Source organism: Bubalus kerabau, chromosome 21, assembly GCF_029407905.1.
Source record: "Bubalus kerabau isolate K-KA32 ecotype Philippines breed swamp buffalo chromosome 21, PCC_UOA_SB_1v2, whole genome shotgun sequence".
Lineage (NCBI taxonomy): Eukaryota > Metazoa > Chordata > Mammalia > Artiodactyla > Bovidae > Bubalus > Bubalus kerabau.
Genome location: NC_073644.1, coordinates 35,389,312 through 35,411,045, shown reverse-complemented (window position 1 = coordinate 35,411,045; position 21,734 = coordinate 35,389,312). Strand labels below are relative to the sequence as shown.

The window sequence follows — 21,734 nt, the reverse complement described above, 5'->3', positions numbered from 1 at the left end:
AAACGACACAAACAGATCCAAATTTTGGGACAGTGAAACAACGACCTTTATGTTGACTGGTAAAGCCTAGTGTCTTGGGCGAAAGCTCTCCCGGAAAAATAGTCCAAGAACACTCAAGAAAATTATCATAAGACAACAGCGAATACTAAGTTTTTCAAAATTGCCTTCTGCCTTCTCCTGCTCTATAGTTTTGGGGAAATTAAACTTACCCTTGCTCAAATTAAAAAAAAAAAAATCTTAAAACACGTAAAACAAAACAAAACCACCCTGCTTAAAATGCAAAGATGAGTCTTGGGCTGTGGGCTGCGGTGAGTCCCTTCCTGGGACGCTGCGGTGAACCCGACTCTCCAGTCTCCACGTGGGTTCGATGGCACCGACGGCGCCGTGGGCGAGCAGAAGCTCCCAGCCCCGGCGAGTTTCAGGAGCAAGTTCCAAGCGGACTCCTGCCGCTGCTTGGGAGGGACTGCGTTCCGAGGCCAGCGGAAGAGGTGGGAAGAGGCTGGCGCGGCGAGACCCTAGCGCCGGCAGGCCCCTGCTCAACCCGGCCCGCAACCCGGAAGCAGAGGAGAGCCGCGCGGCGTGGCGGGGTTGCGGTTCCGGGTCGGGTCTCGCTGTAGCCCGCGCTCCGCTCACTGCCGCAGCGCCCCGCCCCCGCACTCCGGACCTGGGCAGGCGGTGGCCGCCCGGCAGCTCCCGGGGCCACATGGCTGAGGGGGACGCAGGCAGCGACCAGAGGCAGGTGAGGCCCCGGCGGAGCGCCGACCTCCAGGCTCGGCTCGGCCTCTTCTCGCCGCCTCGGGCCTCCTGGGCCGAGGGGGCTTCTGCCCGGGGCCATCCCCGGTTTCGCCCGCACAGCCAGGGGCTGAGGCTGCGCCATTCGCTCAGCCGCGTCCCATTTTCCCGGCGCCTGAGCTCAGCCCATCTCTCGCGCTGGCGGCTCCCGGGCGTCGGCGCGCTGGGCCTGCCTTGAACGGTGCCATCGTCAACCATCAGCACGCGACACAGCAGCGCCGGGCTGGAGGCAGAAACCAGGGTTCTGCTCCCCAGCCTGTCTCTGCTGGTTGACCTTGGAGTGGCCACTTAGGACCTCAGTTTCTGCGTTTGCAAAAGGGGCAATTACAACACGGACCCTGGAGTCCCCTGAGGACCCGTGGATCTAATGCTCTTGGGCTTGAGCTTAGCCCCAGCGCGTGGCTCACGTGGGCGTTATTGAAGCTTTTCCTAATGGGCCCTAAGGACAAAATGAGATCATACAAAGTTGGAAGTATACGTTGCTCCCCATTTTTACTTTTAGATCCCGTTTTATTCTTAACCTGAAACCAAAAGTAATTTCTGAAACGTTTCGAGGATTTGATTACCAAAAACCCCAACAATCACCCAGCCTCGTGGCCAAATTCAAAACAAAACGAAGCAGGAGATAGGCAGTAGTAACATAAGGGCAAACAATAGGTAGCAGTGGTCCAGGGGTTGCGGGGTGGGGGGGGGGGGGGCGGGTGGGAGGGGTTACCTGTTAAAAAGAGAAGGTGGAGCAGAGAAGATAGGTTTATCCTCCTTTCACTTGTGAATCTCATACAGAATATAGGAGTGCATATATATTTTGGCTCAGCAGTGGTCAAAAGCACAGGGATGTAGTAGCAAGGTTGGGCCCGTCATTGCTATAGAGTCTGGTACCCAGGGAGTAGGACATTTTGACCCGCTGCTGAGAACGTTTGGTGTCGTTCCTTTAGGTCTCCTTTACCCAAGATGGTTACGTTAAATGCAAATACCTTATAAAGCAGTAAGGAAGACTCAGATTTTTTAGGGTAGTCAAAAAATTTTTGGCTTTCTCCCCTCATCAACCTCTTTCAGAATGAGGAAATTGAAGCAATGGCTGCTATATATGGCGAGGAATGGTGTGTCATTGATGACTGCGCCAAAATATTTTGTATTCGAATTAGCGACGATATAGATGACCCCAAGTGGACACTTTGCTTACAGGTATTTTTCTTCATCTATAGCCGTTTTCCAGTTACAGTATTGACTTTGTATTATTGACTACAGTTGTATTCCTTTAATTATTCTTGTGTGACTTGTTCTGATCTGTCATTTCGTTGCTGACTTTTGTTAACGATTGATGATCTAAATGTATGCGTAGTTAGATCACTCTCCAGTAATGCTTTCATTGATAATATCGGTCTTTCCTGTGCCAGTTATTTAAGTGTTCTTCATCTACCTTTGGCAGACTCGAGTTTCTCTTCCTTTCATTATCTTCTCCATTTAATAGAGGAGGGTATAAACCTGGGAAGATGGCTAGCATTTTCTGAGAAAGAATAGATTAGTAATTTAGGTGGTTCATAGAGTAGATAACTCATTTCTTTGTTAACTGGGAATCAGTTGTGGTTAGGATACATACAGGAAACGATCAGTTACGGCTTTGTGTTTAATGCTTATTCTTTGGTGACTGTCTGTACTTCCAACATAAAAGATGCCAAATTGAGTTGTTATCAGTATTCATTTTTATAGTAATACAGATTTCAAAAGAAACATGCATGGTTTTCTAATAACTGTTAGCTATTTAATTGTATTTGGTAGGATTTTTTTTTAAATTTCTTAAAAATATCTGGAACATGTTATAATGCCACCCTCGTCATCCGGGGTTGGGGTATAACGACTCTATTTCAGTTTCCCTTTTGTCTTTGTCCGCCCCACTTTTTCTAATTTTAATTGCTTTTATACTTTCTCGGCAAATAATCTCCTTAAAAAATTGGCATCATCTTAACAACATATTTATCCTAGAGAAGGGAATGGCAACCCACTCCAGTATTCTTGCCTGGAGAATTCCATGGACAGAGGAGCCTGGTGAGCTACAGTTAATGGGGTTGCAAAGAGTCGGACACAACTGAGCAACTAACTCTAACAACATATTTAAGGTGGAAGCATAAATGTGAGGAGGGAATTCGCTTCTGAAATTTGATAAAACAATGGTTTTGTGTCTTAGTTTGGCAAGTTAGAAATCTGTCTGGTGACTGGCTTTATGACTGTTGTTGTTTTTGAACCACGATAAAATATAAGCAGATTTGTTTTTAAACTGCTTTGTAGGTGATGCTACCAAATGAATACCCAGGTACAGCTCCACCTATTTATCAACTAAAGTAAGCTATATTTCTACATTTATATTTTTATAAAAAGTTTTACTTTGCCAAGATTGTTTGTATGGTACCCTTATATGTCAAAATGTATATAAAAATTAAAATTGGACTTAATGTATTTACATTTAAAAAATTAAATTATGTAAAAACACACTGACGTTTGCCACTTAGTATAAAAGAATCAAAGGATTCATAGGGGATAAAATAGCTACAGAATTACAGGATTCATAGGGGATAAAATAGCTACAGAATGTCATTAGAGATGGGGAAGGAAATCTTCCTCGTTAGACAATCTAGTAATCTAGAAACCTTGGTCTGTAGGCTCACTCCTAACCTGTTTCCCTGAGTGTTTTAAAACCACAGCAGTAAAGTTTGCTATCACTCATGATTCTGTAATTTTTCATTTTTATTCATTGAAAATGAAAGATATGACTATAGAAAGCTTATAAACATAAGTGCTCTTTTCAGAAAAAGTTGATTTACAGTCATGTGGCAATTGACTTATTTGTTAGAGTTGTTTTTGGGGACATCAGTTAGAAAAAATTGGGAACTCTGGTTGTGTGGCAAATACTGTGAATTTGGAAATATAGATTCTGGAACATATCCTGCCACTTAGGTAAACTTAGGCAGCTTTTATGATACCTTATGCACTCCCCCATTTTTTAAACTATATTTTAATTGAATAATAATGGTGTTGGTGTCATCATGGTTTCCTGAGAGGACTAAATGAGTTAATGCAAATGAAAGCATTTTGGAACTGTATAGATTTATATAACATAAAATAATATTTTGATCAAAGTAGAAAAATTTTAAAACTTAAAATCAGTTTGTGATTAATCAGTATTTTTTCTTTGTGATATAAACACAGTCTTTGAGTAATCATCTTTATTTTATTTAATCTTAGTGCTCCTTGGCTTAAAGGGCAAGAACGGGCAGATTTATCTAATAGCCTTGAGGAAATATACATGTAAGTAATGGATGATTAAAAACAATGCTATTAGTGACTGTTGTGGGCTTTGTTGGAACTGTGATATATTAGGCCCTTTTGTAAACTTTATGTTAAGCTGTTTTTCCATTAACAAAAAGAATACAGTTGAAGAATCCTTGAAAGATTAGTTATATAGTTTTATATATACTTTTGATATAAATTCTATTTAGAAACAAAAATAAAAGTATTATTTAGACCTAATAGCTATAAAAACACTTAGCTACCTGTGAAAGTAAATTCAGAGACACTGTTCTTATTTTGATATTTTCATAGGCTATGTTGAATGAAACTGGTAACAGCAGAATCCTAAGCATAACTATTCTATTTAAACTACCATGTACTGTTAATGGTAATGTTCTTGTATTAGGCCATAGGACTGAGAGTCTATTGATAGTATACTGTATTTTTCACTCATTCATTCAGCAGATACTACATAGCAGGTATTATACTAGATCCTGGATATATAGAATTAGTAGAAACAGAAATGGTCCCAGTTTTCATAGCATTTAGAATTTGCTGGTAGGGGAGATATTACTGATAACTCTGTAAAAATGAATGTCAAACTGTAGCTGTGATAAGTTCTACGAAAGAAGGATATTAATGTGTAGTACTGAGTTTGAAATAAAACCTGCCCTAGTTGGAGGTGAGGGATGGCTTGTTTGACTTAAGAGCTGAGTTACTTAAATGAAAAGAACTCCAGTGAAAGACCACAGCATGTGCAGAGGCTCTGTGTCAAGGAGTTTGGAACATATGAAGACACAAAATAATGGTGGTATAAGGAGGGGGTGTTGGAAAAGGGAGCATGTTGGGAAAGGAAGCGGTGAGGTGAGCAGGGGAAGTTATAGAGAGTTCTGTAGGCCATGTGGAGTGTCTGTCTTTGTCCTGAGACCTGTAGGAAGCTCAGAAGAGCCGAGAAGTACTATGATGTTGTGGTGAGACTTTCATTTTGAAAACCCCGTTTTGTGTCCGGGTGGAGAACTGATTGGAAGGGAGCAACTAGATTTGGGATATCAATCAGGAGGCTGGTGCAATAGTCCAGAGAAGGTGTTTCTGTGATTTGGGTGAATTGTATTGAGATATATTAATTTAGTACAACAAATAATGTTCTGGAATATCAGCTTTACTGTAATCCAGGAACTGATAAGGGCGCATTCTAGGTGGCCTCCCCACCTGGCACAGTGAGAAAACCCACTTTGTGTCTATACCAGGGTTCTTTTCCTCACAGAATATTAAATTTAAAAATGCTAAGTCTTCATGGAATTGATTCTGTTGGTTCCTACCAAGAGGAAGTGTGGTCTTCCTTGAGTCCCTAGGTTTACATTTGACTCAAGAAGTAATCTTGAACTGGAGATATCAATGGGAGATGCTCCCATTTAGTGATTCCATGATCCTCAGAATATAGATATTACATGTTTTCTCAATGAAATATTTTCTGTCCATGATCTTACTGGCCATTCCAACTTTTGTGCCCCCAGCAAACTTCGTTCTGTAATCTTTTATTTATGCCTATTTACCAATGTACCCCCTAAAGTAGAATAAGATAAATAACACTGCAGGTTTGCTCAGCAAGGATGTCATAATTGTACATCTTATGGTCAATTTTCAGTTCTTATCTTATTTGGCCTCTGTAACTTTTGATGGTGTTGAACACTTCCTCTTCTTGGAAAATCTTCCCACACTTGCCTTCTGTCCTGTTAGTCATATTCATCAGTGAGATTTTTCTCCTATTTTGCACAGTGTCATGCACTCTGAAATGGCTTTCCATCTGCCTTTTTTCTACCCCGAAGTGCCCCCTTTATTAAGAGATACCCTCCCATAGGGCACAACTTGCTGTTCTCCTTTGCTAGTTCTCTTGAGCTATTAGAGAATTAGGAAGGATCAGAAATAACAAAGCAGTTTGTTCTGAAGATAGGATATGGTTCGTCCCATCTTGTTTATTAAAAGCACTTGAAAATAACCCCAGTCCAATAGTATTCTTTTCACACATGTGGTCTAGGTAGAAATGTAGATTGTGTTTTTAAAAGTTTTGTGTGACAACTTTTAATGATATTTTCCCATAAAATCCCAGCAAGGGGCAACAAGTGAAATGCTATTGGTCATTGAAAAGTAAACATTTAAAATGTATAAATATAGTTCTTAATGTTTATAGTTTCATTATGTTCTAAATATTGTAACATTATCAAGATCTTCATATTTATTTAGAATCATTTTGACTGCTGAAATATTTTTTTGCCTAGATAAGAACGTGAACTGTGTTTTCTTTTATGCAAGGAAGGAAGAAGTCTGAAAGCTAACAGTCTTGTCCAGTAAACATTTTATAAGTATTTTCTATATGCTAGCACTCTTGTTAGGAGTTTGGAACTTAAAAATTAAGATAGATGTGTACCAATACACTATAGTGACGTAATTGCTGAGCGGTTTGGACCAAGTGCTGTTCCTTTTAGAGGTCTCTGGGAATGTGGTGAGGTTGTAAAGGAGGGTTCCATTGTGAAGGTGACCTCTGGGTGTGGTGCTTGGCAGATAATCAGAAAGGGAGAGATTTTCAGATAGAAGGAACTGCAGAGTTCAACAAATAGTCTGATATGCTGGGGATAGGAATTGATAGGTGTAAGAAGAACCTGTTAACCTGGGGTAAGGAGCTTGGACATTATCTTGTAGGCTCCAGGCATTTTAGGCAGGGAAGTGATGTAATCAGATTCATGTGGCAGTGTGGAGGGTGGGCAGTGAAGAGTCTGAAGGAAGGGATTCCATCAGAGCAGCAGTCAATAACTAGGAGGGAGACAGGGGAGATCTTCATTGGGGCAACAAGAATGTAGGGGAGAAGAATGGCCAGTTAGAGGAATACTTAAGAGCATAAACTAGGATTTGGTGATTGGGTAGATGTAGAGTTATTTGCTTATTATACCTTATTTTTGTTTAAACATTTTGCATTTTAAACATGGATATTTTGAATATATGAAAATAATGATTTTTATAAAACAAAAGGTAAATGACAGATTTAAAAAATATTTCAAACATTATACCACTTGGTATTAACAGAAAAATGAAAAAGATTAAACTTTTTTAAAATTTGAATTTATGATAGATCATTTCATCTATCAGTTCATTTCAGTTCAGTCGCTCAGTTGTGTCCGACTCTTTGTGACCCCATGAATCACAGCACGCCAGGCCTCCCTGTCCATCACCAACTCCCAGAGTTCACCCAGACTCATGTGCATCGAGTCAGTGATGCCATCCAGCCATCTCATCCTCTGTCATCCCCTTCTCCTCCTGCCCCCAATCCCTCCCAGCATCAGAGTCTTTTCCAATGAGTCAACTCTTCGCATGAGGTGGCCAAAGTACTGGAGTTTCAGCTTCAGCATCATTCCTTCCAAAGAAATCCCAGGGCTGATCTCCTGCAGAGTGGACTGGTTGGATCTCCTTGCAGTCCAAGGGACTCTCAAGAGTCTTCTCCAACACCACAGTTCAAAAGCATCAATTCTTCGGCGCTCAGCCTTCTTCACAGTCCAACTCTCACATCCATACATGACCACAGGAAAAACCATAGCCTTGACTAGACGAACCTTTGTTGGCAAAGTAATGTCTCTGCTTTTCAATATGCTATCTAGGTTGGTCATAACCTTTCTTCCAAGGAGTAAGCGTCTTTTAATTTCAACAATATTTACTCTTAAATCCAAGAAAATGATTAATTTCCGACAGCTCTTCACAGTGTGATGTATCACATGAAGTCTTAGATTTGGAACCTAGAGAATGAGGCTTGTCAAAGCAGAAAGTGCACCAAACCAAGTTAAACAGGCAAGGAATATTCTCTTCAAGACTGTTGTAACAGGGGAGAGAGGCAGAACTCCGTCTGAACTCAACTGGCTGAAGCAAAAGGCAGCAGGGTTTTGAGGGCTGGGATAAGCTGTGCTAAGCTGTAGAAAAAAGCACAGGGGAATGATCAGAGAGTGTCCAGTACATTAAGTTACTTCCTGAGTTTGCAAGAGTGTTTCTCCGTGGTCAGGCCATCTGTGTGTGCAGATCGTGGCTCATCAGTAGTTAAGATGCTCCTTCCAACAGAGACTGGGCAACAGGGCATTCTCCTCTTCTATGACTGCATTTCAGAAGAATGGCTCCCAGGTCCTTGAGAAAGACACTCCTTGGTTCTAAAGCTGACATAGCTTCTAAATAGATACCCATAATCCCAAAGGAGCAAAAGAAGAATTCATGACAAGTTCTCTAAAGAAAATCCTCTAAGAACAGAGAGGTCAGGGCCTAGAGTCAGGAAGCTGTGCCTGTCTGAAGTTTAATCAAGCTGATGTTAAGGGTATCTTGGGCAGGCTTCTGGGGTCAGTTTTTGAAATAAGGCAACCTCTTTCTCATCTGTAAAATGAGGATAATAGAATAATATCATTGTGAGGATTAAGTGACATAATCCATGTGATATATTTTAGCACTGTATAATAGCAGCTCTCATTTTTGTTCTTGTCAGAAGAGTCATCAAGTTTTGTCATTTTTAAAATGAGATGATGGAAACTCAGATCAAGTGATTTGTCTGAGGTTACACAACTTTGTAGTACATTTTAATGAATATCTTTACCCTTAAATAACAAATATACATACTGGAGAATTAAAGGTATGAAAATTAGAGCCACAGGTCAAATGAGAGTCACAAGTAACTTGACTTTGTTTTGATCATTCTGAACTGGATTATAGTTATTTAAGTATAGTTAATCACAGTTGTGTCTCAACTAAAATAGCAGTTTTTAATTCAAGTTGATCTTTTATTCAATTTGAAACAAATTTGTTCTAGACTTTTTATATTCAGCTACTATACCACAACAATTTCATAAATTAAAAGCTTAGCATCTCACCATATAATGAGTATTCTCAGATTTTGTACCGATTTTTAGGATTCAGCAAACTTCCTCCAGGACCACTGCGGTGCAGGAAAAGAAGGGCACAGGAGAGAGGACTCGAGCTTTTGTCTGTTTTAACTTGTTTTTGGTTCTGTGAGAGATTTCATTACAGTAAAGGCGAAAGTTTGAAAACCACCAAATCCTAGTCTGCATTTAAAAGATATGAATAATCAACTCTTCTTTTTAAAAAGGGGGGTTACAAACTACTGTCGTGAGAGAAAACAAAAAAGCAGGAACAGTGACACCACCCAAACTGCCATCAGTGATAGAATTGGAGGTCCAAGGGAAAGAATTTTCATTTTCTTCAGGAAACCTTTCACATCTACTACAACTTCCTTAAACTGGATTTCAGTAAATCTAGTTAAATACTCGGGACAAAGGAAACAGTCAATAAATGATGTTAGATGGAGTGCTGTTGAATATTTTTCTTCAGGACGCCATGGGCTAGAGGAGAGGAAATTTGGAGTTAAGGTTTAATGTCTTCTTCTTATTAGGAAAAATTAGTTATTAACTGCAGAAATTCTTCCAAGGCATTTTCCACTGCCCCTTCCCCCAAAAGTCCCCTATCAAAAATAACAAATCTGAATGTGAATATATATTCACAGAGGGATGATTTTCCTGTCTCAAAGGGGGCTGTAAAGATTAAGTGAAGTAACCAAGCATTTTCTACATCTTACATATGGTAGGTGTTCAATAAACACTAGATATTAGTGCTACTACTTTTGGTGGTGATGATGATACGATGAATTCAATAGAATGGTGTTAGGAGATGGAGAGAATTACATAGAAAAGCATACATTTTTAAGAACAATAATTGCAAGCACTGAGACAGGGGACCCAGTTTTCTCATTCACTGCTACACCCTCAGGGTTGCACGTAGTGCTTGGTGTGTAGGCAAGGCCCTTACAAATCTGTTGAGTGAATTAAGACAGGTCCACTTGAAAAGAGACTGCTTTTGTAAAGTAAGACAAGATGCTGTAAATCTGTTTTGTAGGTGGGGAAACTGAGGCAGTTCAAGTGTCTTACTTGCCTAAGGGCACAGCTGCTTGCTAGGAGAGCAAAGTGATGTGGGCGACCTGAGCTCTGGAGTAAGTCTGCATTCCCATTCTCGCTCTGGACTTCTTACTGCTTATAAGACTGTCTTAGGCAAGTTAATTGATCTCTCCAGGTCTGCTTTCTCATCTGTACAATGGGAAAATAAGGCCTACTCTGTTAGAAAATTATGAGCATTAAATGTGTTGCTATATCAATATATAATGTACTTTGGGCTTAGTATATATTCAGTACATTTTACCTTTCTCTGTCTTTTATGGAGGAGAGAGGAAGGGAGTAGGAATTGTTTAAAAGAAACTCAACCAACGTTCTTAATTTTTAAAACTTTTCCAGTTGACTTTTGCCCTCTCTAAATAAGACAGGTTGCCAAAGAGCACAGAGGGTCATTTTAGTGCTCAGGGATTATGGGTGGGATGGGAGTGTTTGAGGGTACAGAATTATTTCAAAACAGTGTTGTTTTCTTCTGTATGCTTGTTTTGAAAGCTTCCTTTGGGTGCTGATGAGTGGTGATAAAGAGAGATAATGGTTTCAAGAGAAACTGTTAGAGGAAGGGGTAAGGTGTTATGAAGTAGTTTGGTGAGTTCCTTAAACACGCATATTAACACATCTAAAATTAGTATCATTCCCTAAAAAATAGACACTTGGGCCTTTATTTTATTGCTGTTGCCATCATTTAACATAACTCTGTGGAAATGAACTATGACTTCTTTTTCTCAGTGAGCCTTTGAGATGGACTCAATTATCTGATGCAGCCAGACAGCTCTTTGGAACCGAAGTGAATTTGGGCAATAGAATATTATGTCAAAAACAAAATAAGAATCTAAAGCTTTAAATTGCTTGTCTTTTAGTCTTGTAAATTGGCTTTCTTGGGGAGTTTCTAAAATGCTTTGTATTCTTAATTGTTGAAATAAGTATACAAAATAAGTATTTTGAAATTGTTCAAAAAGTTGAGGAAAGCAAGCAATGACTGGGCATCAGTACTACAATTATATTCACTGACAGAAACAAAGTCGTATTTATATCTATCTTAATTCCGTTCAAGTTCAGAAATTCTCTTTCCTCTCTTTGGTTGTAGTTCTTCTACTTATTTTAAGTAAGCAATGTTAATTTGGGAGCCATTTGGGATTTTTAATATTGATGTATTAAATACTCATCTACAAATGTTAGTAAATCTCATGTTTTTGTAAGTTTCTTTTTAAAGGGCATGGCTAGGGAATTCCCTGGTGGTCCAGTGGTTAAGATTTGGAGCTATCACTACAAGGGCCTGGGTTCAGTCCCTGGTTGGGGAACTAAGATCTCACAAGCTGCGCAGCAAGGCAGAAAAAAAAAAAAAAAGCACATGGCTAGATATAATTTAATTTCTTAGATTATAAATATGTCTATATTATCTTGAATTTGAGAAAGAATTTTTTTAATAACAATTTTTCCCCTGAATTTTGTTTAGCCAGAATATTGGTGAAAGTATTCTTTACTTGTGGGTGGAGAAAATAAGAGATGTCCTGATACAAAAATCTCAGATGACAGAACCAGGTAGGTTTGAAAAACGTTATCATTGCTCTTTTAATTTACAGTAATTAAATTTTCATGTATATATTCTCACTGAAACTTTTAATAAAGATCTATATACTGTTTTATGGTTTTACATGATTAAATATATTCTCTGAAAAGTTCTTTACTCATGTAAATATGGTTATTTCTTTCAATAAGGTGCATCCTCTTTGGTTTCAGATTACTATAAGCTCTTACAGAGATAGAATTTTATGGTTAAAGAACTTTGCTCAAAAACCTTTGCCTTCTATGGCAATATTAACTATGTAACATTCTTCATGCATTATTGATATAAGTTAGACATTAGCTTCAAATGAGTGTTGCTGCTGCTGCTAAGTTGCGGCAGTCGTGTCCGACTCTGTGCAACCCCATAGACAGCAGCCCACCAGGCTCCCCTGTCCCTGGGATTCTCCAGGCAAGAGCACTGGAGTGGGTTGCCATTTCCTTCTCCAATGCATGAAAGTGAAAAGTGAAAGTGAAGTCGCTCAGTCGTGTCCGACTCTTAGCGACCCCATGGACTATAGCCTACCAGGTTCCTCCGTTCATGGGATTTTCCAGGCAAGAGTACTGGAGTGGGGTGCCTTATGTTTATAGAAAAAGAACTTTGGAAAACATGACCAATATTTAGGGTATAAAAAGTGACTTTGAAAATTGATTTTTAAATCGAGATAGAATTCATATACTATGATCATTCACCTTTTAAAATGTATATTCAGTGGTTTTTAGTAAATTCCAAAGTTGTGCAGCCATCACCACTATCTAATTTCAGAACATTTGAGAATTAATATTTTGCTTTATTATTATTCTTTTGTTGAATCATAGGTACATAACAGCATAGAAGTTTCTTATGTTTTCTGTTTACTTTGCTAGTCTTTGCTCCAGTTACTACAAAAGCCTTTACTTTTGTAAATTACTAAGTATGATTTTATTTCCAAATAGACTTTTATTGTTATCACTGATAGAATTGTTTTCAGTTTAGGGAGAAGAAGGATTAAAGAACAACAATTCAATAGTCTGTTTACTAATTTTTATTTTTTATTTTTTTTTTATTTTTTATTTTATTTTTGTTTTTGTTTTTTTTTTGTTTGTTTACTAATTTTTAGAAGGTTATTTACAGGAAACCAATTATTGAGGATTCCCTTACCCATATCAGTATACATTTGAAGTTGATAGAAATATATATTTTTTCAGAGCATTTTACAATTTTTCTATAGAAGCAAGTATTTTTACTGCTTCCATTAAAATCAAAGGGATAAATGGTCTGAAGATATTCTGATCATGGGACAGTATTTTTTGAAGTGTTTTCCTTGACTTTTTATGCTTCATGTTCTGATTTTGTGGCATTTCAGGGCATCTGAGAAGAGTGGTCTCAAAATCAGTTTTTGCCAATCCACCATTCTAGAATGTGGGATACTTGCAAAAGTGTTATGTATACCAGTAGAAATGTAGAACTCCAAAACTTTGGAATCACTCACCTCTTAGGAAGGTTTTTAAATTGTTCATTTTAATATGGTATTTTCCCTTTCCCACCTATATCTATAACTTAGTTTTGCCACACTTCAGTTTTTTGAGTTACTGATTTAGGTTGTATAATTTATAATTTTTAAAAATTTTCTTCAGAATTTTTTAATAAAAAATTTTCTAGACTTCATATTAAAATGGAAGTGATCAGGATATCTCATGAGAATTTTCTTCTCCAGGGCACCCACTTGACAAGTAATTCATTTTTATTTTACTACTAATCTTCAGTATGTATTTATTCTTAATTATTTTATTTTTTCTACTATGAAAATATTAAATCTTGAAGTAGTTATTTGCAACTATTTATACTTTAAAAAATTCTGAACTAATTTTAGACTTACAGAAAAGTTGCAAAAATAGTAGAAATAACTGCTGTATCCCTCACTCTGCTTCCCTGAGTAACATCTTGCATAACCATAGTATAATTATCAAGAACAGAAAGCAAGCATTGATAAATATAATATAATAATATTTTCACTAGTGTTTTTTCTGCTGTTCTCAGATCTGGTCCAGGATTCTTTGTTGCATTTTTTCTCCTTACTTCCCTTTAATCTGTGAATAGTTCCCCATTCTTTCTTTGACTTTATGACCTTTCATGACCTTGGGTTTGTCCACTGTTTTCTCATGATTGGAGTAAGACTAGGCATTTTGGCAAAAATATCACAGAAATGATATTGTGTCCTCCATAGTGTATGTACTATATCAAGGAGCTAATGATATCGATATGCTTTATTATTGGTGATATTTACTTTGGTCCCTTGGTTAAGGGGGTACCTGCTAAATGACTCCACTATAAAGTTACTATATTAATAAAGTTTTCCAGAGAAACAGACCAATAAAATGTGTGTGTCTTATATATGTATGTATGTATGTATGTACGTGTGTGTGGATGTATCTATGTATTGGGTTGGTCAAAAAGTTTGTTTGGGGTTTCCATAAGATGTGATATAAAAACCTGAATGAACTTTTTGGCCAACTCAACATTTATAGAGAGAGGTGAGGGGAAGGAAAGGTTGGGGACAGAGGGAGAGGTTGATTGATTTTAAGGAATTGGCTCACAAAATTATGGAGGCTTGAAAGTCCAAAATCTGCAAGGTAGGCTGACAGCCTGAAGACGTAGAGAAGAAATGATACTGAAACTCAAGGCTGTGAAAGCTGTATGTTGGCAGAATTCCCTCCTTGTCTGGGGAGATCAGTCCTTTTTCTTTTAAGACCTTACGTGAAAAAAAAAAAAGACCTTAACTGGATGAGTCTCACTTGCATTGTGGAGAGCAATCTGCTTTATGCAAAGTCAACTGATTTGAATGTAGATTCCATCTAAGAAATACCTTTGCAGAAATATGTAGAATAGTGTTTGACCAAGTATCTGTGTACCATGGTCTATCTAGGTTGTCATATCAAATTATCACAGTTGATAATTCTCTTGGGAGAGATACTTTGAGGCTGTGCTAATACCCTATTTGTCTTCAAACTTTCATCCCTCCACCCCCTGATTTTAGTATCTATTAGTGTATCTTACCGACAATATTTATAAACAATATGGTGTTGTAACAATATGGTGATTCTCACTTTTTTGTTTCCTTCTTGGTATGGTTAATTGGAACTGTATTGTGAGAACAAGATGTCTCTTCTCCACATTTATTTATTTACATTAGAATGAACTTATTTTATTTAGTGAACTAAAATTCCATACTGTCATTATTTTGTTGCTCAAATTATTCCAGGTTTGGCCTTTCAGAATGCTCGCAGGTGGGCTCCTGTGTTCTTTTTATAAGCTCCCATCTTTTTCTGAACATTCCTTTACTCTCTGCAATCACAAGATGTCCCAGCCCATCTTACATCTTACATTTTCCTAGTCCCAACCCTGGAGACAACCACTTGTAGGAATACTGGTTCCTTCTGTTGAAGACTGATATTTAGAGATCAAGACTCAAAGTTTTTTAAGTGTCATTTCTTATTGTCGTATGATCACTCATAATGTCTCATATCCACATAGGCCCAGACGTAAAGAAGAAAACTGAAGAGGAAGACATTGAATGTGAAGATGATCTTGTTTTAGCATGTCAACCAGAAAATCAAGTTAAAACTTTGGATTTTGATGTCAGTGAAAATCGAACAGGTATAGTGAATGTTACTAGTTTATTTTAAGGAGAGTGGTGATGTGGCTTCCCTGGTAGATCAACTGGTAAAGAATCCACCTGCAATGCAGGAGACCTCAGTTCGATTCCTGGGTTGGGAAAATATCCTGGAGAAAGGATAGGGTACCCACTCCAGTATCCTTGGGCTTCCCTGGTGGCCCAGATGGTAAAGAATCCACCTGCGATGCGGTGGATTACTAACCGCATTACTAACCTTACTAACCTGGGTTCAGTCCCTGGGTTGGGAAGATCGCCTGGAGGAGGGCGTGGCAACGCACCCTTGTATTCTTACCTGGAGAACCCCCGTGGACAGAGGAGCCTGGCGTGCTTACGGTCCATGGGGTCACAAGAGTCAGACACAGCTGAGTGACTCAGCACAGCACAGGGTGGTAGCACTATGATTTGTTTTTGGAATGGTATAGAGATTTAGTAAACTGTTACCTTTTAAGGAATTCTTAGTAATTTACAGAGAACTGGGTTATATTTTTCCTGCCTCTTGGTCATTTTGGTGTTTCCTAAGTCTATCAGAATAGTGAGGACAAAAATAGAAATTTAGTTTTTCTTTCTTTTTTTTTTTTTTGCTGTTAGAGTTTTGAATTAGTGATGGGAGAAATTGAAACTAAGAAAGCTATGTTAATGTTTTCAATTCATACCCTGTTTTTATATTTTTAAAATCTTAGATCTACTAATGGCTCAGAGTTAAATTTTAGTCTGTGCTAACAAATATAAATACAGTAATTGAAGGTGCAACCACTGAACTAAAGCTAATGAAATGCCTTCAAGATTTTAGTATGTTCCATTTTAGTATTTTAAAATTTTGAATGATATCGTCAGTTCCTCAAGTGTCTTACAAAAACATCATAGACCAGAGAGGATGTTCATTTTCTTGGAAGATAGGGAGTTTCCGCTCTTATCATATAATACCTTTTAAATAGTGAATGAAAATTTAAAGTTCTTACATAGTGTCTCAAAATTAGTGGAAGAGAAAGGACAAAGAAGTGAATGAGTAGGGGGAGAAGACCCAGGATACCTACCCCTGCTTCACTCTGAGTAGCTCCCATTTTATTCATTTACATGTTTGTGGATTTGGCGTAGGATTTCTTTAGAGAAAGAAGATTCACTGTTAAAAAGAGGGAAAATCAAAGTCATAATAAATCACATCCAGCTCGTGTTGTGACCTTAGTAGTGTGCCAGTACAGTGGTCACAATCTTCTCAGAAAGAGAACACAGCTGGGGGGAAGGTCAGACATCCTCCATAAGCCTGGCTTCTTATCCTAGTCCTGCCATAAACCAGAGCGGGGATTTGAGGCAACTTATTTAAAATGCTCCAGAAATATTTTTATATGAATTAGTTGAAGTATTTCATCACTTGTAAGGTAAACTGACTTGTAGAAATAGAAAAAAATTAATTGTTCTTAAGCTTGTTTAAAGGGTAGAATAACTGGAAATCAAGTACTCAATGGAATACCAATATGGTGTACTATTGATATATTTAATTCAATCCTATGAAGTAGGAACGGTTTTATTAACAGAAGACATATTATAGCTGTACAAAGTAAAGTCATAGGTTTCCCAGCCCAGAGGTCCATCAACAGTAAAATAAATAAATACTCTGTATTAGCTGATCTTTTTGGTCTCAGGACTCCTTTATACTCTTTAAAAGTTAGATATTATGCCAACTTATACTATTGAAACAGTCCAGGATTTGCATGCCAATCCGCCATTTTCACTGGGTGACCACTTAGGAGGTGAAAGCATTTATAAGTCAAGTAGTTTTATCTTAATGTAGGATATATTGGGGGAACATTTTACTTAAAATTACAACTTAATAGACAACTAGTATTGGTTATTTGAGTTGATTGGCCATGTAATTTACATCTCTTTCCTAACTTCCTCCACTATACCATTTGCCAGTTTTTCAGTATTTGTATGTAAGAATTTTAAAAAGTAACATAATTCTTTACATTATAGAAATAGAAGAATTGCCTCCAATTGATCATGGCATTCCTATTACAGACCGAAGAAGCACTTTTCAGGCACACTTGGCTCCAGTAGTTTGTCCCAAACAGGTAAATTTACTGTGTCCAGTTCACTTGGATGTTGTTTTACCAAAGTAATTCAGGCAGATGGTTTTGCAATAATATATTTGTTTTTGCTTTTAATTTTCATTCAAGATAAAAATTATTTCTGATTTTTCTACCCCCAAAGCATTGGGAATCATGGAATATTTATTTCTGTTGATGACTGGTTTCAAAATTATATGCAGACTCTGATTAGGGCTTAACTAATGGATTTTCAAAGCAGAAAAACCCATTGTGGTGGTATAGAAAATTATGATGCTTACTAACTTGTTAAAAAATCATTTGTCAAAAAAAAATCATTTGTCACATCACATGGGAGTTCTGTAAAACCTGGCCTGATTTGTTGTTACCCAAGTAGGGGGACAGTAGACGGACTGGTTGAGCCCAGTCTTTCCAACCTGAATTCCTTTTCCTTTCAGCTTTCTGGTTTTAGGTGACCTGATAGCCACCAAAGGATGTCATTAGGGAAACTTTTCAGTCAAAAATGGTATGCATAGTTCTTTGTCTTTCTCAATCTCTTCAGCAAAATTGTTTTCTTCTTCCTTCCTGCTATAATCTACCCTAAACTTTATGAATGTAAGACACAATTTCAGTATACCTATGAAGTTAAATTAACCAGAGAAGTCTTAGAATAAGCATCAGTCTTCTTCCCTTTTGTCTCTCCAAGTTCTTCTAAAGCCCTATGTATAGGAATATAATTTTTTGCACCAGGTTGCCTTTTAATTCTGTTAGTCTCTGGAAGAGGAAGTTCTTTTCTTCCTTAATTTGTGGTTGGGATAAGAGCTTCTGGTGCAAGCTTCTGAGCTGTTCTCTCAGAAACCCTGTTTTGCCCTTGGCCATTACTTATATAATCTTGTTGCCAGAGTCCTTAGACATTCTATTCTGAATCTCTTCATCCTGGATCCCTTTTCCATTTCTGATTATAGTCACTTAGACTTACAGGATCATAATTTGTTAGAGCTGAAATAAATCTTAGAGGTCAGTGTCTACTTATTTTACTAATCAGGAATCTGAGTCTGAGAAACGCAAGATAGCATCATTTCTGATCCAAATTGGTCTCCCCATCTCTAACTCAGTCTTCCTTACCTCCAGTTTCATCCGTGCCCCATTGCCAACTACTTTTCTGGAAGATCTGACCACGTGTCACTCTTCCTCCACATACTCAATAATCTTTGCTGATTTCCTTTGGCTACAAGGAGAAATTCAAATACGTTATACAGGACACTTTGTGATATGACCCCGCTTTAATCATCTGATACATCTGTCGTTACATTCATACTCTAAAGGCAGAGCTACAGAAAACTGTTGGTCACTTTCTGAACCTTTCTTTTTTATGTCCCTGCTAAGGTTGCCAGGATACCTACCTAAATTGGAATTTCAGATAAACATTCTTGCATAGGTCATCAGTTCAGTTTAATTCAGTTGCTCAGTCATATCTGACTCTTTGCGACCCCATGAATTGCAGCACGCCAGGCCTCCCTGTCCATCACCAACTCCCGGAGTTCACTCAAACTCACGTCCATCGAGTCGGTGATGCCATCCAGCCATCTCATCCTCTGTCGTCCCCTTCTCCTCCTGCCCCCAGTCCCTCCCAGCATCAGAGTCTTTTCCAATGAGTCAACTCTTCACATGAGGTGGCCAGAGTACTGGAGTTTCAGCTTTAGCATCATTCCTTCCAAAGAACACCCAGGACTGATCTCCTTTAGAATGGACTGGTTGGATCTCCTTGCAGTCCAAGGGACTCTCAAGAGTCTTCTCCAACACCACAGTTCAAAAGCATCAATTCTTTGGCACTCAGCTTTCTTCACAGTCCAACCCTCACATCCATACATGACCACTGGGAAAACCATAGCTTTGACTAGACGGACCTTTGTTGGCAAAGTAATGTCTCTGCTTTTGAATATGCTATCTAGGTTGATCATAACTTTCCTTCCAAGGAGTAAGTGTCTTTTAATTTCATGGCTGCAATCACCATCTGCAGTGATTTAGGAGCCCAAAAAAATAAAGTTTGACACTGTTTCCACTGTTTCCCCATCTATTTGCTCTGAAGTGATGGGACCAGATGCCATGATCTTAGTTTTCTGAATGTTGAGCTTTAGGCCAACTTTTTTACTCTCCTCTTTCACTTTCATCAAGAGGCTTTTTAGTTCCTCTTCACTTTCTGCCATAGGGGTGGTGTCATCTGCATAGGTCATTCTGATAATAAAAATATTGTGGTTTATCTGAAATTCCATTTCAACTAAGTGAGAGTCACTCAGTCATGTCTGACTCTTTGTGACCCCATGGACTATGTAGTCCATGGATTTCTCCAGGCCAAAATACTGGAGTGGGTAGCCTTTCCCTTCTTCAGGGGATCTTCCCAACCCAGAAATTGAACCCAGGTCTCCTGCATTGCAGGCGGATTCTTTACCAGCTGAGCTACAGGGAAGCCCAAAGACACTGGAGTGGGTAGCCTATCCTTTCTCCAGCAGATCTTCCTGACCCAGGAATCAAACCCTGGTCTCCTGCATTGCAGGCGGATTCTTTACCAACTGAGCTGTTAGGGAAGCCCAAAGTGAAAGTTGCTCAGTCATGTCCGCCTGTTTGTGACCCCATGGGCTGTACAGTCCATGGAATTCTCCAGGCCAGAGTACTGGAGTGGGTAGCCTTTCCCTTCTCCAGGGGATCTTCCTAATCCAGGGATTGAATCCAGATCTCCTGCATTGCAGGCAGATTCTTTGCCAGCTGAGCCACAGGGGAAGCCCAGGAATACTGGAGTGGATAGCCTCCCCTTCTCCAGTGGATCTTTCCGACCCAGGAATTGAACCAGGGTCTCCTGCATTACAAGCAGATTCTTTACCAACTGAGCTATCGGGGAAGCCCCCAGTTAAACTTAAGCATTGTTTATTTCTTCCTACTAAATCTGGTCCATTTGTACACGCTCTTTCCTCTGAAGAAATGACTTCTTCTTGCCCCACCCTACTCTTCTATTTTGATGCAGAATTGTCACTTACCTTTCAAGTTCTGGCTCTTGTTAGGTCCTCTCTGAACCTTATTTCTTCCAGGGAGAGTTTGGTTTCATAAATTTTGAAACATACCATTACTCTGCACCTCTCACACTGGTAAATTTTCAGAGCCATTTCTAGAAATTCTCATATTCTCATTTAACTTTCTCTCTACAGTATGGGGAAAATTTCTTATATGCAAGTACCTTGGACATGGTTACTGCTCAGATTATTTCTTGAAAACTGGTGCTCAAAAATTCTAGAACTGTTTTTTTGTACCAATTAGAGTAATTCAGTTTTTGCCCCTAAAATGAGAAAACTTTGGAAATGGCTTTTTCAAAATGTAGTTGATTCTTTAAATAACTGTTAATTTCAGTTCAACAGTATGTATATCAATATTCTTTAAGATTTTTTTTAGCATTTACAGAGCAAATAAAAAATATATATCAGTTTATTTATATTGTTGCTGCTTTTAAGGTGAAAATGGTTCTTGCCAAATTGTATGAGAATAAGAAGATTGCTAGTGCCACCCACAACATCTATGCATACCGGTAAGTGATCATCAATCACTGCTTCAGGAGTGTGCAGTTTGTAAAAAAAAAAAAAAAAAAAATGGGGGGAACAGATCCATGATTTAAAACAAACAAACAATTATGTGTTTTTTTTCCATTGTAAAAGTAATCAGATCAGATCAGATCAGTCACTCAGTCATGTCCGACTCTTTGCGACCCCATGAATTGCAGCACGCCAGGCCTCCCTGTCCATCACCAACTCCCAGAGTTCACTGAGACTCACGTCCATCGAGTCAGTGATGCCATCCAGCCATCTCATCCTCTGTCGTCCCTTCTCCTCCTGCCCCCAACCCCTCCCAGCATCAGTCTTTTCCAGTGAGTCAACTCTTCGCATGAGGTAGTTGAAGTACTGGAGTTTCAGCTTTAGCATCATTCCTTCCAAAGAAATCCCAGGGCTGATCTCCTTCAGAATGGACTGGTTGGATCTCTTTGCAGTCCAGGGAACTCTCAAGAGTCTTCTCCAACACCACAGTTCAAAAGCATTAATTCTTCGGCACTCAGCCTTCTTCACAGTCCAACTCTCACATCCATAGATAATCATGTGTAAAATATTTGGAAACGGCAGGAAAAAAAGGAAAAGTTAACTGTTCTCTGCCATTCAGTGTAACTGATATTGTGAAATGTTTTCTGTCTTTTCTATTATGCAAAGTTTATTTTTTAATGCTTCATTCTAGTATCCAGGTTTTTCCTTAATATAACAAAAGCATTTTTCCGTGTTGTTATATTGCTTTATAAACATTATTTTAATGGCTTTATCATATTTGTTTGAGGTTCCATACTACAATTTATTTAACCATTTCCTTTTTGTTTTAGTTTTTCATTT

General features: G+C 38.5%; 1 protein-coding gene across 5 annotated transcripts in view; it reads left to right on the top strand.

Moving 5' to 3' along the window:
- Positions 1 to 483: 483 nt before the first annotated feature.
- The window catches only part of IMPACT (impact RWD domain protein), a 29,523-nt gene continuing 8,272 nt past the window's right edge, over positions 484 to 21,734 (top strand). For 2 of the 5 annotated variants that reach the window (XM_055559077.1, XM_055559073.1), the window contains exons 1-8: positions 541 to 739; positions 1,849 to 1,977; positions 3,079 to 3,131; positions 4,033 to 4,095; positions 11,512 to 11,597; positions 15,133 to 15,255; positions 17,246 to 17,343; positions 20,817 to 20,890. In XM_055559077.1, coding sequence (XP_055415052.1) covers positions 704 to 739; positions 1,849 to 1,977; positions 3,079 to 3,131; positions 4,033 to 4,095; positions 11,512 to 11,597; positions 15,133 to 15,255; positions 17,246 to 17,343; positions 20,817 to 20,890 — 662 coding nt within the window. In that variant the 5' untranslated portion in view covers positions 541 to 703. Of the gene's footprint in view, positions 740 to 1,848; positions 1,978 to 3,078; positions 3,132 to 4,032; positions 4,096 to 11,511; positions 11,598 to 15,132; positions 15,256 to 17,245; positions 17,344 to 20,816; positions 20,891 to 21,734 lie in introns of all 5 variants that reach the window. The other 3 variants (XM_055559076.1, XM_055559075.1, XM_055559074.1) reach the window with 2 other exon arrangements.